Consider the following 14574-nt stretch of genomic DNA (forward strand, 5'->3'; position numbering starts at 1 on the left):
GTACCCCGCCATCCATTTCGCGACGTCAGAGCCCAGGTCTGGCCTGGCGATTTCTTCACCTGTCATCCATTTGCTGGATGACTCCTTCAACCGACCTTTTTTATTATTATTTTCTCGACATTTTGTGCCGCCATGGCTTCTTCCCTGTAGCGTCGCAGCTTTTGCTGTGACACTTCTCTGGATCCTGAGCAACCATGGCGTGGCAATCAGGGGTATGGAAGTCGCCCTTGAACCTTAGCAAGAACAACGATGAGTCAAGCTTTCCGGGCCTCCAGCCCGCCGCGAGCCCGGAGGCTACCAACAAGATTGAATATGAAGAACTACAGCAGAATGAACTCCTCGCCCTCGAGGCCATCTATGGCGAAGACTTTGTCATGCACTCGGGAACTCACAGTGCTTGGAAGGTAGAGTCACATGCCGTCCCCTCCATCAGTCTGCTCCGATAGTCGAAGCTCATAGTACGTAGAGAACAGATCCTGCTTTTGATATACGAATAAAAGCTTCGAGAGACGAAGACTTTGCCGTCACTCTCGGCTTTGTCATGACTGCGACGTACCCGAAGTCTCCCCCGTTGATCACCTTGAAGGAGTATGACCTTAAGGAAGTCACCCAGTTCAAGATCCAAAAGTTCCTCGAGACGCAGCCAAAGATCTTTGCGCAGGATCAACAGGAGATGATCGACCAGATTGTCGAAGGAGTTCGGGATATCCTCGAAGATGCCGCCCAAGCAAAGGCAGACGGCAAACACTTGCCGTCCCTCGAGGAGGAACGAGAACGACACGAGGCCTCGATGGCGAAGTTAGCGCAAGCTAAGAAGGAGGAAGACGATCGCAAGAAGATGGAGGAAACAAAAGAAGAAGAACGCGTCATGGCCGAGATGCTCCAGCAGCAGATTGATCGCCAACGACAAAAGGCCAAGGAGTCGAAGCGTCGCCCCAACGGCAAGACTCCCCAGCAGCCCACCTCGAGCACCGAGACGGAAGAGCTTATCGAGTTCGACCAATATTGCAATACGACGGACAAGTCGGGGAACATTCTCACCTTCAAGGCTGTTGCTAGCAAATGCGACCCCCGACAGGGCCCTGTCTCAGTTGTCTATACGGTCAGGCCTGTCCTTGCTAACGGCCAGGGCAGCCAGACGATGGCACTCAAGGAGGCTGTTTTGCGCACTAGTAGTAAGGACTCCAAGGAGTTCAAGGTGCAGCTGCAGAGTCTCGAGTCGCGTCTTCAGGACCTCAAGACGGTAAAGCGAGTTCAACACCGCCACCTCGTCGAGGTCCTGGACTTCAAGGTCCAGAGTGGAATCGCCACTGACCCGACAGTCCCAAATGCATGGACCGTAAGCGTCTTGACACCGCTGGCGGAAAAGGGTCCCCTGGAGGAGCTCTTGGAACTTGCTGGGCAGATTGAGATTGGCAAAGTGCGGTCTTGGACGCGTGACTTGCTAGATGCGCTCAACTTTCTTCACAACAAGAACATTGCCCATCAAGATATTCATGCAGGAAACATCCTGTTGTTCCGAGAGTCCACAGGTGAAATCGTTCCCAAGATCTCCGACTCGTGGTATCAAAGGGAGATCCACGCCATCAGCTCGCACAAGCCGGGACCCCCAGGCATGATTACTGCCAAGTCTGCTTACTGGCTGCCACCAGAGGTTGCGGCTGCGTCCAAACCTCAGTATACATACAAGACTGATATTTGGGACTTTGGTGTTGTCTTTGTGCAGATGATCTTTGGTCTTGATGTGCTGCGGACATACTCGTCACCCAAGAATCTGATGGAATCACTTACTCTGTCGCATTCCTTGCATGAGCTGGTCAGCAGATTCTTCAAAGAGGACAAGCAAAAGAGGCCACGGGCTTTTGAGCTTGGATCCAGTGAGTTCTTGGCTACTGATGCGCCAGTCCTCTTTGACGACACGGCCGCGATGCTATCGAGCAGCCCTTCCATATCATCATTGCAAGTGATTCCTGCGAGACTGAGGCGTGACTCTACCACCCGAGGTCCTACCTTGTCCAGATACACTGAAGACTTTGTTGAAGAAGGCAGGCTCGGAAAGGGCGGCTTTGGTGAGGTGGTTAAGGCGAGGAAGAAGCTTGATGGTCAGATTTATGCCATCAAGAAGATCACGCAGCGCTCGCAGGCCAGTCTTACCGAAATCTTGAAGGAGGTTCGACTGCTCTCTCAGCTCAGTCATCCCGCTGTCGTTCGATACTACAACACCTGGGTAGAGGAGATCCCAGACCAAACAGACACCGAGGACGATACTTCGACGGGTTACTTTACGGAAGATACCCGAGGGACTGGGTCGGCTGGGATTGACATCCAGTTTGCTACTAGCACTGGAGGCCTCGATTTCATGTCCTCGAATGCTAATGTGGACTTTGGATTCGATGACTCCGACGACTCTGATGATGATGAGGACGACGATGAGGACGATGACGATGATTATTCTGACAGCGATGTGGCTGTCGGCCGTGTTCTTTCGCCTGACAAGGAGAGAAACGCCGCAATGTTACGGCGTGCTCGGTATCAGCGATCGTATCGAACAATCCTATACATCTCGATGGAGTACTGTGAAAAACGGGTATGCCTCAACTTTCCTCTCACCTAAATCAACAGACTTGCTCACCAGAACCGCTAGACCCTTAGAGATCTCATTGCGAGAAACCTGTATAAGAACACAGCCGAAATCTGGCGCCTCTTCCGCCAGGTTTTGGAAGGTTTGGCTCATATTCACGGACTCAGCATCGTCCACCGTGACTTGAAGCCAGAGAACATCTTCATCAGCAGTGGCTCTGACGGCATCGACAATGTCAAGATTGGCGACTTTGGACTTGCCACCAGTGGACAATTCTCAGTGGACAAGGTGGCTGCCAACACCCTTGAGACGGATGATATGACAAGGAGTATCGGCACTGCCTACTACTCTGCGCCCGAAATTAAGTCAACCGTGAATGGAATGTATAGCACTAAAGTTGATGTAAGTGGAGTGGTCAAATTTGTCTATTGCTGGACTAATCACTAGCAGATGTACTCTTTGGGTATCATCTTCTTCGAGATGTGCTACATTCCCATGATGGGCATGCAAAAGGCTGATGTCCTTGGTCAACTTCGACGAGTCAAGCCGGTTTTGCCATCTGATTTCAAGCCGGCAGACAAGGTTCAGACAGAGATTGTGCTCTCTCTGGTCAATCACAACCCCAAAGAGAGACCTTCAAGTGCAGACCTGCTCAAAAGCGGCAAACTGCCGGTCCAGATGGAGAGTGAGACTATCAGGCGCACTCTTGCTGGACTTGCCGATCCTAGCTCGCCGTACTATCGAAAGATGCTTTCAACCTTGTTTGCAAAGCCCATGGAACCCACAAAGAACTATGCCTGGGATATGTTCTCTGCAGGCCCAAGTCCCCAGGAGTTGCTCAATCAAGGGATTGTCAAGAAGTCACTCATCAGCATCTTCCGCCGTCATGGTGCGCTGGAATGCCCCAGGGGAGTCATATATCCTCGCTCGTCTCATTACGGAGACAATGCCGTGCAGCTTTTGGACGCCAACGGAAATGTGCTTCAGCTTCCATACGATCTTACGATGGGCAACGCACGAATGATGGCCAAGCAAGCCACTGGTCCCGTGTTACAAAGGACCTTTACCTTTGGCAACGTTTTCCGTGACAAGCAAGACACGGGCCAGCCCCTAATGTTTGGCGAAGTCGACTTTGACATTGTCACGACTGACGCACTGGATCTAGCAATGAAGGAGGCTGAGGTTCTAAAAGTGATTGACGAGATCATTCACACATTTCCTTCCCTGTCTTCAACGGTCATGTGCTTCCACCTGGGACACTCTGATCTTTTGCAGCTCATTTTCGAATATTGCGGCATTGAACCAGCGTGCAGACGCGCAACTGCAGACGTTCTGAGCAAGTTGAACATTCACAACCACACTTGGCAGAAGATTAGGATCGAGCTGCGGTCAGCGGCTGTGGGTGTATCAGCGACAAGCGTGGACGAACTACAACGATTCGATTTCAGGGGTAAGTCAGATGGCGCATCCAAGATGTGCATCACTAATGTTGTCTAGACACGCCAAACAAGACGTTTTCCAAACTCAAGACCCTCTTTGAAGGCAGTGACATGTACCAGCGGGCCTCGCCCACAATAGCACACCTGAAGGAGGTCATTGAATACTGCAAACGACTAGGAGTCGGGACCAAGGTCTACATCAATCCACTGAACAGCTTGAAGGAGGGCTTCTACACGGGTGGCATCCTCTTCTCGTGCCTCTACGACAAGAAGACCAAGGACGTCTTTGCGGCTGGTGGGAGATATGACCAGCTTATCAAGGAACACCGGCCCAGAATTGGCGGCCAGTTTGGTGAGAGGCACGCGGTTGGATTTAGCTTGGCATGGGAACGCTTGGCAAGAGTTTCCAAAGTCAGCGGACGACCGTTCCTCAAGAAGGGAGAGGAGGAAGGAAACGGCATGTTTAATACTCGAAGGGTGGGTTCATCTCTGATTCTGTGTTTTCCGACATGACTTGCTAACATGGAGCGCAGTGTGACGTTTTGGTTGCCAGTTTTGACGCTGCTCTGCTCAGATCATCTGGTGTTGAACTTCTTCAAATGCTCTGGGCTCACGATATCAGCGCGGAAATGGCCAAGGACGCGAGATCTCCTGACGAATTGCTATCGAAGCACCGCGACGAGATGTACTCGTGGATCATCATCATCAAGCAGGACTCCATCCTGAAGATCAAGAGCATGGGCAGAAAGGACGCACCAGACGTCGATATTCCGTCAACACAGCTGCTATCTTGGCTCCGAGGCGAGATCCGCGAGCGAGACGCGAGGTCTGTGGTGAAGCTTCGAGGCAACAGTTCTCAAGCCGAACCTAGCGGCTCGGGCGACAAGGATCCGGAGCAGGAGGTTCGAGTACTCGTGGCACAGACACGGAGCAAGAAGTTCAACCGTAGAACGGTGGTGGAACAAGCCCAGGTCAGCGCCAGTAGCGTAGTGCGATCGTTCCTCGACGGACCAATCCTCGCCATTGAGACGACAGATCAAGTCATGGACCTGATCCGCGAGACGTGTCTCTCTGAGCCCGAGAGCTGGCGGCAGGTCGAGCACGCGGTGACGACGTCGGAGAAGAAGTACATACGCGAGATCCACGACCAGCTGGACACATGGCGGTACAAGTTTGAGAAGAAGAACTGTACGAGACACTCGTTCTTGTACAACTTTCGGTCTGGCAACTGCATCTACTATGATTTGGGCAACTGATGTTCATCAAGTGGAAGTCGGATGTGGATAGATGGATTTGTTAGTGCGATATGATGTTTTTAGATGTTGCTTTGCTTTGCGTTGTAGATAGGGGAGGTTTGTCTGGCCAGATACCTTTGCATACGATAACAACTCAACTCTGACTTCGGTTCTATTTCTTTCCGTGGGACACAAGGTTTAGAGAGAGGGGATATATCTCCCCAGCAACCTCAACAGAATCTACACTCAAACGCCGACAAGCTTTACACTTCCATTCAGCACCAGCACGATCAAGGTAATATAATTCAGTTTAATCCCTTCTCTACTGTCGGAAAACAGTGACGGACTTGGCAAGAGCGAAGTTCCTGAGTCTTCCTGAACCTTAACACCAGTGTGCTTGAGGTTCGACTCCCACATTCTCCATAGATAGTTATGTAGATGAGTAGGCAGGCGTGACGTGGACGTAGCAACGTAGACGTAACGTAGGCTTGACGTAAACTGCATACATCTTATGACATCTCTATTATTTTGCTAGTTGATCCAATTGCTGCTTTTCGTCCCTTACTTAGCTCTGATGAACTGTTTCCATGGTTCCCATAACTGCACATGTGATGAAATGAAGAGAGGTTCAAGAATCGACAGGCTGTTGATAGCAGACTCACTACCATGCCAAGAAAGGGCATGATCACAGCCAACTTTTGTTTGCCCACCAGAAGGGCGATATTCAGGTTCGTTCTGTAGTTGTGATTCGAGTATATAACCTATAGATCAGCGACTTACAACTTATCCTACTGCCCTGTGATTCAACTCGAACCCAGGCATAAAATCCCCATATCCCTCTCGTTTCTCTTTAGGAACTAATAGTTCATCAACAACACACTTTCTATCCCTTCCCCAAGGCGAACACTCTTACCCTATCTATCCACAATGTCATCCATCCCTACCACCCCAACCGCTATCATGACAGATGGCAAGACAAAGGTTATCGGTGGGAAGAACAGCTTCTGGCTCTGGTCCCAAGAGTCAGGTTTTGATCTTACCCATCCCGACGAATCTTCATCTCCACCTGTCTATCCACGAATCTCACTAACAACCAATACCGAACAGGTTACCATCGATCCAACCAAGACAGCTCTTGTCGTGGTGGACATGCAAAACTATTTCGTGTCCCCTCTTCTGGGTCGCCCTTACGATGGCCCAGGCCAAATGATGGCAATCAGGCTTGAGGAACAAATCATCCCAGCCTGTAGAAGAGCTGATATTCCCATCCTGTGGGTCGGCTGGGGCTTGGATAAGACAGACCTCGACGACATGCCCCCGGCCATGGCCCTATTGTTCTCTTTTGACAACAACATTGACGACAACCCTAACGAACCGAAATACCTCGGTGAGCTCGGTGAAGACATTGGATCGCCGAAGCTCATCATCAGTGACTGCGATCACACGTCGATCGAGGCCGGAAGGGTCATGATGCGCGAGCAATGGAACACGGCCCTCTACCCGACACTAGCAAGAATGGCCCTGGAAAAGGACAAGACCATCACCAAGAAGCGGCCATCCGGGTTCTGGGGAGGCACCGGCATCGAGGAGCACCTGGCCGTCCTGGGTATCACGACGCTGCTGTTTGCGGGAGTCAACACCCACCGGGGCCTCGAGGAGTCTATCCGAGATGCCAGCAACAAAGGCTGGGACTGTCTCTTGCTGAGCGATGAGGAAGATACTGGTGAGGGGCTTGAGAAGAGGTGTGGACGTGACTGGGGGTTTGTTTTGACGCCTGGGGAGTTCGTTAGTGGCGTCCACTCCATGCAGACTGAACCAGAGCTTGACGATCCCTTTATCGATCAAGCTTTGACGTATCAGGGGGCCCATGTCGAGGCATGATTGCATTGAAACACCCATGATACTAGCATCGGGAGTGTTTCAGGCTAGGAGGCGGGAGTAATGGGGTTACACATAGCTTACCCATCATGATCAGTCAATACTTGGTCATGATTCTGAATAAAACCTCCCCCTTTTTCTTCGGACATCCCCCTGAGTTTACACACTGTGGCACGACGATCAGGCACAAAGGCGTCCTTCTAGAACTTGAGAGTTTCAAGGGGGGCAAAAAGTTTAAACCACGTTCCGCGATGACGAGATTCTCATTCTCCCCCGCGCCTCCGAGTCTCGGGGGCGTTTGTGTATGGTCGGCAGGTACGTATATCATCGGTGGAGCCGGTCCAGCCGGGTGGGTCAAGGGACCACGGGTCCGACGTCAGTCACCAGAGAAGGCACGAGCGAGGGGGAAAGGGAGGCAACAGTGTGATATTTGGTGGGAATGGAGTAAGAACGAATGTTGGAAAGAACCTGAATAGTTCAGGCAAGAAACAGGTGAAAAGTGGGCAGGTGCCGATTGCACCTTCAAACCGGCCGGGTACCTTCCTGGGTTATTGACCATTGTGGATTCCTTCACCAGGCGCCCGCGCCCCCGGTCCCGGTTCCAGGCTGCGGCGGCCAGGCCGAAGTGACTCTTGTTGTTCATGACTGAGCCCGTTTTGTTTAATTCATTCATGGTTTCCTTTTTCTCTTAAACTGCTATTTCCCCCGCTATTCATACTCAACCCTCTATTCAACTCTTTTACGAAATTGCCACATTAGGAAGGAAACGATCCTAACCTTCCCCCCTCCTCCCACCGTCTCATAAGTCACCAGCGCTAGATTCCCCAACCCCATCTTCCCTTCACGCACCCACTGATCGCGCCTCTCTCCGACTCTCGCAAACGCCTTCCTAGACTTCTTGTCCTTGACGAGCAACACCGCGAGAACGAATCCCAGAAGCATACGAGACACTCTCGCTTCCCTTCCCTTCTCCCTTGCCGAGAAAAAAACACGTACTCTCTCGCCTGCTCACGCCAATCGCCGAAGCCGCAGACGCCCACACCCTCGACCGCCCTTTCCGCAGTTTGCCGCCGCTCGCCTGACTTGAGCCTGACCGAACGTCGTTGGCGCCGGACTCTACTTGGAACAAACACACATTTCCCAACCACACGAGTTTCTTGTTCTAGAGACACACAATCACTTTCAAAGACACCACCGCATTTCCTATTGTCGCTCCGCGAGAATCGCAGACACACTCTTCATCATGGCGCAGAAGCGGCTCATGCAGGAACTCCAACCCCTCCAGAAGGAGAAGTGGGTTAATATCGAGGTACGCAGCCTTTGCAGTCGTATACAGCAAACGCCACCTGACCTTTACTTTTAACAGACCGACGACACAAATCTCTTCCACTGGAGGCTCGGCCTCTGGGTCGTCAACCCCGACAGCGTCTGGCACGGCGCCTACCTCAAGGCCGAGATGCGATTCCCCAAGGAGTACCCCTACCAGCCTCCCACCTTCAAGTTCCTGACCAGGAACATCTGCCACGCCAACGTCTACTCGGACGGCAACCTCTGCATTTCGATCCTGCATAAGCCTGGTGAGGACGAGCAGTCGGGCGAGCTGGCCAACGAGCGGTGGAACGTCCTCCACGGCGTCGAGTCCGTCCTCCGTTCCGTCCTCCTCCTCCTCGACGACCCCGAGATCAACTCTCCCGCAAACGTTGATGCTAGCGTCCTCTACCGCGACCGGCGAAGCGAGTACAACGCCAGGGCCAAGGAGATCGTGGCAAAGTCTCAGAAGGACATCCCCGAAGGATCTAGAATGCCCACCCCCTCCGAGCTCGCCCCGGCACCACAGAAGCCCGTTGACGACGACGCCGACTTCTGGAACATGACGGACGAGGAGGAGGACTTTGGCGGCAGCGACAGCGACGAGGACATGGACGACTTTGACGAGGATGATGAGGATGAAGATGACGTCAAGGACCGCAAGTAGTCGGCCGAGGTCGTCGTTGATGACCCGATTTCCACGTTTTACGTCTATCCATCTTTGGTACGACCGGCATAGCGAGTTGATTTTTGTTTGGGCGTTCTAAGATGTGGGCTGTCCCGGCCAGGACCAGTCCCTAGGGCATTGGCATTGGCATTGGCATTGGCGAGGGGGTCGGAGCGGGACAAACTGGTCGTCCTTTTGTTTTTTACTACTTTTCGAGAGGAGCAACGGTGTGTATATCATGAGTCATTTCCCCCAATAGACCGAGAGAAGGAGGTTACTTCAGGTTATCTCTATCGTGCGGCCCAAAGTGATTAGCCATCATGATTCGTCTGAGGCATAGGCCTAAATATGATACACAATAGCTATGTCCCCATGTAGCAAATGTCCAATCCCCCGGAAAAGGATACCAACTACCAGATAAAACCGCCAATCCTCACTGTCTCTATCAACAGAACCACAGTGAAACTCCATACATGCATAACATCCATCGGATGCTGAATGAATCTTGATGCAATTGCTCCGACAATTGTTCCCAACGCGCTCATGCAGCCCTGCCCAAAGCAATACAAGAAAAGCACGCCATGCAACGCTTGCCCTTCTCCAAACCGTTTCTCCCAAATGGGTGCCCTTAGTGTTCCGGGATTTCCATATCCATGAGGTCGCCGTTTTCCTTCTTGGCTGTTGGCGCCGAAGAATTGGCCGGCAACGTCATGAAAGCCGGGGGTCGTGCCCGTTCCTGCATCTCCGGAGCACGAGACTCTTCCGTCACCGCCGGTGGACTCTTCGCCGGCGAGCTCTCCACCCGGTCGGCCCCTACCGTACTTGGCGTCATTGTGGCTGATGCTGCCTCTGTAAGGAGCTCCAGAGCTGATGCAGGTTGGGGGATCAGTGCAGGAAGAGTGTCTTGGGATGCGTCAAAGCTGTGGGCGTGGTCGGGTGGGTTTCTAAATTCGGTCATTTCAGTGCCGATAGCGTCGTCCTGGTCTTCGAATGGGTTGTCGAAGCCGTTCCTGTCGTCGCTACCCAGCGAAGCTCGGTTGCTGTCCATAGAACATACACTGTCAGATCGGTGCTTTCTCTTAGATGGTGAAATAGGGTCCACAAATGTCGCTCGTTTCGTCTCGCTCGTTTCGTTCCGCTCTTGATTCAGTTCCTGGTGAAAGGTCTTATTCTCCGCTTTGACGAATCGTTCCAGCTGGCTTGGAAGGGGACTCTTTGGCGTGTCGAGGGCGTCATCTGTTGCATAGACCAGCAGGGGGGTCTTGGTCTCCTGCCACATGTCACGGAACACTCGCTCGATCTCGATTTTCTGTTGTTTCGTTAGTACAGTCTCTGCGCATTACAACTCTCGGCTTTCCTACCTCCACCTTGACTGGCTGTTCCTCGCCAGGGGTATATGCCATCCTCCACCACTGATCTGATGGCTTCTTGGCTTCATCATCCAACTCAATGAGATCTGCCTCTCCCCGTCGGCAAACATAGACAATGTTGGACGTTGTAGCCACACCGCGAAGAAGATACTTCTTGCAAGCCATCGGCTTTGGGCGACCTGGCTTGTCTGGCACAGTCAAAAGCCTGCCCAAGGCTCTTTGTTTGCCCACGATTTGCTCCAATTCTGCGTCAAGACCTGTACCGTGTGAGTGAACCTGCGCCATTATGAGAACCAACAGGGCTTACCCTTCATCCTTATTTCAAGGTTCGCGAGAAGTTGCTCCGAATACTCAATCACTTGAGCAACCTTCTCATGCTGCTTTTGCGCGTCGCCATCCAGCTGGCATGGAGCAGCTCGATAATCAGGGTATTTGTCCGTCTGCAATCCCGAATTCTCCATCGCTTGAAAACGCGCCAGGCCCTCCAGGTAGCTGCGATACTCTTCCCACTGCTCTGTCGCCTTCTTTAGCAGCACACGCTTGTCGTTGTATTTTCCGTGGTCCCAATCGTCCCACAGCCGATAAATCTGCTCTTTCTGTGTTTCGATTCTCCTCACTTCTCGCTTCGTCTGCCGCCAGGCTCGTTGAATGCGCTTAGCCTCATCTTTTCGAGTCGGAAGATACCTCTCCAGGTATAGCTCTTGGGGTATCTCGATGGAGTCGCCAGGGCCGTCGCCACCAATGTTAAGGGCCAAAACCTCTCCCGTCTCCTTGAAAAAGGCCATCTTGGACCCTGCATGGATGCCATCATAGCCCAGGGCATCGCTCCACATTATATGATCGAGGGCCTCGTACAGAGTCTTGGTGCAACCGTCTTCATTCTGTGAAAGATCAATGTCGAGCAAACCAAACTTGACCTCATCCAGATCTGAGTCGCCGTCTTCATGAAATTTGCCAAGGACTGCAAGTTGCATTATAGCTTGGGTCTGGTCTCCATGTCGGCTATCAATCAGGTCATAGAACTTTCTTTCAATGCCTCTATCAACTTCAGGGAAAAGCTCTGTGAGAACTGAAGCTGAGCCGTAAGCACGTTCCGTGTCATCCAGAAAGGCCATAAGACGGTGGACTTCTTCGTCGAAGGCCGTCTCATTGTGGCTCCGGTGTTCCCAGCGTAGTTCCTCGAGCATCTTGGCTTGAACCTCGGGGGATAGGATCTCTTGTCCTTTCCACCAGTCGTTACGATGGCCATAGGACGAGGTATGCGTACCCAGTCCGAGGAGCACATTCCGAGCGATGGGAATTTCGTGCAAGATCGTAAGAAGCCCGCCTAATTTGTGGCCACCTGAATCGAAATTGCTCAAGACGAGAAAAGCAGGGGCACCCGGGGCCCTTTTTCTCTTTGAAGGCGGAGGGTCGCTGGGCGAGCTCTCCTTGGCGGGCCCTACAGGAACCATGGCCCAGCTGTTCTGATCATAGTCACTTCGGACTGCGGGTCCAAAATATGGTAAAGAAGCCGAGGGTTCTGTGACACCCGTCTCGTCCTGGGGTAGTGTGATTCCAGCCTCTTGAGCCGACTCGCGGAGCGCTCGTTGCACATCATCTTCTTCCTGGGCATGGCTATTCGGAACACCTGCCGTCCTGGTCAGCGCGTTGTCGATGTTATGAGCAAGAGTAGTACCGGGCACTTGTGCCGCAGTCAATTCCACCATCCTACCCAAAGGTGACCGGTTATTCGATCGTGAAGGAGGCCTCGAAGGAGCGCCGAGTGCGTAGGAGTCTGGCGGGGGAGTTACGCCCTGAATGACGTCGTGGTCTGAGGATTCGATGTGGAAGGCTACCAGGTCAGTTACAACAGCAACATTCGGGTAGAGGCATACGAACAAATGCCAGCGCTGTTGTCGGTGCCATCTCTATCAGCCGCGAACATAGACTCGTCCCAAGCAGTCTGGTACTTTTGTCGAAACTAAAGCGGTTGAGCATTGACTCCGGCATCAACAGGACTTGGGTAGCTCCGCACATTGTCAGGGTTATCGAAGAACTGGGTCAGGACGGTCTCGGCGTTTCTATTATTGTGCTGTCCAGCAGGGCGTGTCAGTTGCCTGGGATGTCTTGCGGGGAAGGCTGCCTGGAGCTGCTGACCTTGAGAGCTTGTGCAACCATGAAGCGATCGTCGACGGGGTCCAGACCGGCAAAGTCTATGACCTGGCCGATCTCGTCCTCAGAAGGCTCCATGGAAGCCATAATTCCGTGTTTCCTCGCGAAGCGCGGAGCTGAGTCCTACAGACGGGGTTCCAAGCTCAATCTGACGATGCGATGCTCCTCGAGCCACGATGGAGCCAGCACGCTTTGTCGAAAAGGCGCGGGCGGAGCTGGGGTGTTGAGGGGTCGAGCGGATACCAGATCTACGCGATTGCTGAACAAGAATGATGAAAACGATGCACTAAATCCAGTCGAGGCGTTGGTAGGTGGTGCGACAACCTACTCCAGTGTAGGAATGGAGCTTGTCGAAGTGATGAGGGCAGAGGGAGCTGTTGCTCCTCAACCTAGGAAGGTGCTTGCGCTGCCAGACAGTGAGTGGAGGGTTCCCGTGCATGCGGAGGTACGTACCTTCACGGCCCGATAAGATAAGTGGTCTTGGCGTCGTTCGCACGTGCAAACCACGCTGAGATGGGCATGCACTGATGCAATGAGGCTTTCAAGTTTGCTCAGTGTTGTAGATGAAAGGTAATGGCGTTATATGGAATACTAAAGGGTTCTCAGGAAGTCTGTCCGATGTTGAAGGAGAGGCACATACCCAGATAGGAACTGCGTGGGCCGCTCCTTGGTACTAGAACCTATAACTACAGAATGTGTAAGTCGGGCAATTGTGCAACTCTTGATGAGGCACATCGCCGAAAGTACACATCCATGTCGCTAGTAACTTATTCGTTTGTCATGAGTTGCCAATTCCGGATAGATATACACCGAGGGAAGTAGAGGTATCTTCCTTCGTCCACTTCTGTCAACTACCTACCTACCTACCTAGGTAGGCAAGCATGACGAAGCCAGACTCTAACTAAGAACCACAGACAGATTCTGCCGACTGCGAGTCATAATCTCGATTAGTATCCATGGCTATTCCCCGGGCTTGATAACTCGGGGAGGTAAGTCAGTACTCTTTCCCATCCACTCGTGGGGGTTCTCTCTCGTGGCCTATGTATTCCAAGTTAGCATCGTCTCATAACTAGGTACCCAACCAAAATTTCCCTGTGCCCTTTTCTAAGTCACCGCGTATCAGGAACGCCCAGGTCAAAGCGATATGATAAGAACTCATCCAAGGCACGACTAGCTTGAATGGGTCATGGGTTTAAGGTACAACAGTTCAAAGTGAAGATACGTCACTTTGTTCAAATCCCGATACCCTCCCAAGATGGTATTATTGACTCAACAACAAAACCAAATAGGCCCCGTTTTCGCTTGTCAGTAGCCTCAAACTGCGCCGCATAGTTGATGCGAATGGAGAACTTCATGTTGTGAACTCTTGGTGGAAGGTTCTAGAAGCTTCGACCATCAACTAGGGCCGACGGGAATAGTTGCATGCGGGTGAGCAGGGGTGCAACTTACAAGTCACCCTTGCATACCTAGTAGCTTCGGCAGAGCAGGTACAGTAAGAGACACGGCAAAGTAGCGGTGTTGTTGAAATGGAGAGCGATTGAATTATTAACGATTATCTCGCATCGACTTAACGTTCATGATAGATCACATACTTGCTTGGGCCAAGATGAGCTGCACATTTCCCCGAGTTTCGAGCCCCGCTGGAGCTGCTGGCTCCCGAGAGAGAGCTCTCGAAGGTCCAGGCTTGGACTGGATTTTCGCGCGTCTGGGGCGCTGTCCCCCGCTGTCGCCGGCGTCATAGTCCGCTCATCCTTGCAAGTCAGGTATCGACAAAGTGAGCCCGACAACGAAGGGCAAAAGAGGCTGAAAATCTTGCTTTTGGCTTCATTTCAGCTAATTTCCGGTGTAGGAGGGAGGGTTCATGTATTTTTAAGCCCACATAAAGAAATGGCTTTTGAGTTGCAGGAACATGAGGAGAAGGAATCGAGCACGAGTGCCAGAC

The 14574-nt window shown here is 52.2% G+C and overlaps 4 protein-coding genes across 4 annotated transcripts; 3 read left to right on the forward strand and 1 right to left on the reverse strand.

Moving 5' to 3' along the window:
- Positions 1–194: 194 nt before the first annotated feature.
- Positions 195–5276, forward strand: MRS44_012375 (uncharacterized protein; the record flags this gene model as incomplete). Its single annotated transcript, XM_046276157.2, has 6 exons — positions 195–404; positions 467–2587; positions 2645–2983; positions 3032–4031; positions 4079–4497; positions 4554–5276. 6 exons carry the CDS (start codon positions 195–197, stop codon positions 5274–5276), a joined length of 4812 nt encoding a protein of 1603 aa, XP_046133176.1.
- A 906-nt stretch (positions 5277–6182) lies between these two features.
- On the forward strand, positions 6183–7136 carry MRS44_012376 (uncharacterized protein; the record flags this gene model as incomplete). The annotated part of the gene is made up of 1 exon (XM_046269514.2): positions 6183–7136. One exon carries the CDS (start codon positions 6183–6185, stop codon positions 7134–7136), a length of 954 nt encoding a protein of 317 aa, XP_046133175.2.
- A 1240-nt stretch (positions 7137–8376) lies between these two features.
- MRS44_012377 (uncharacterized protein) lies at positions 8377–9108 on the forward strand (the record flags this gene model as incomplete). Its single annotated transcript, XM_046273819.2, has 2 exons — positions 8377–8442; positions 8500–9108. 2 exons carry the CDS (start codon positions 8377–8379, stop codon positions 9106–9108), a joined length of 675 nt encoding a protein of 224 aa, XP_046133174.1.
- A 628-nt stretch (positions 9109–9736) lies between these two features.
- On the reverse strand, positions 9737–12719 carry MRS44_012378 (uncharacterized protein; the record flags this gene model as incomplete). The annotated part of the gene is made up of 5 exons (XM_065618781.1): positions 9737–10417; positions 10470–10735; positions 10786–12312; positions 12360–12441; positions 12618–12719. The coding sequence occupies 5 exons, from the start codon at positions 12717–12719 to the stop codon at positions 9737–9739; spliced, it is 2658 nt and encodes an 885-aa protein (XP_065474853.1).
- Positions 12720–14574: the final 1855 nt, after the last annotated feature.

This window comes from Fusarium solani, assembly GCF_023522795.1.
Source record: "Fusarium solani strain SB1 chromosome Unknown bctg00000008, whole genome shotgun sequence".
Classification (NCBI taxonomy): domain Eukaryota; kingdom Fungi; phylum Ascomycota; class Sordariomycetes; order Hypocreales; family Nectriaceae; genus Fusarium; species Fusarium solani.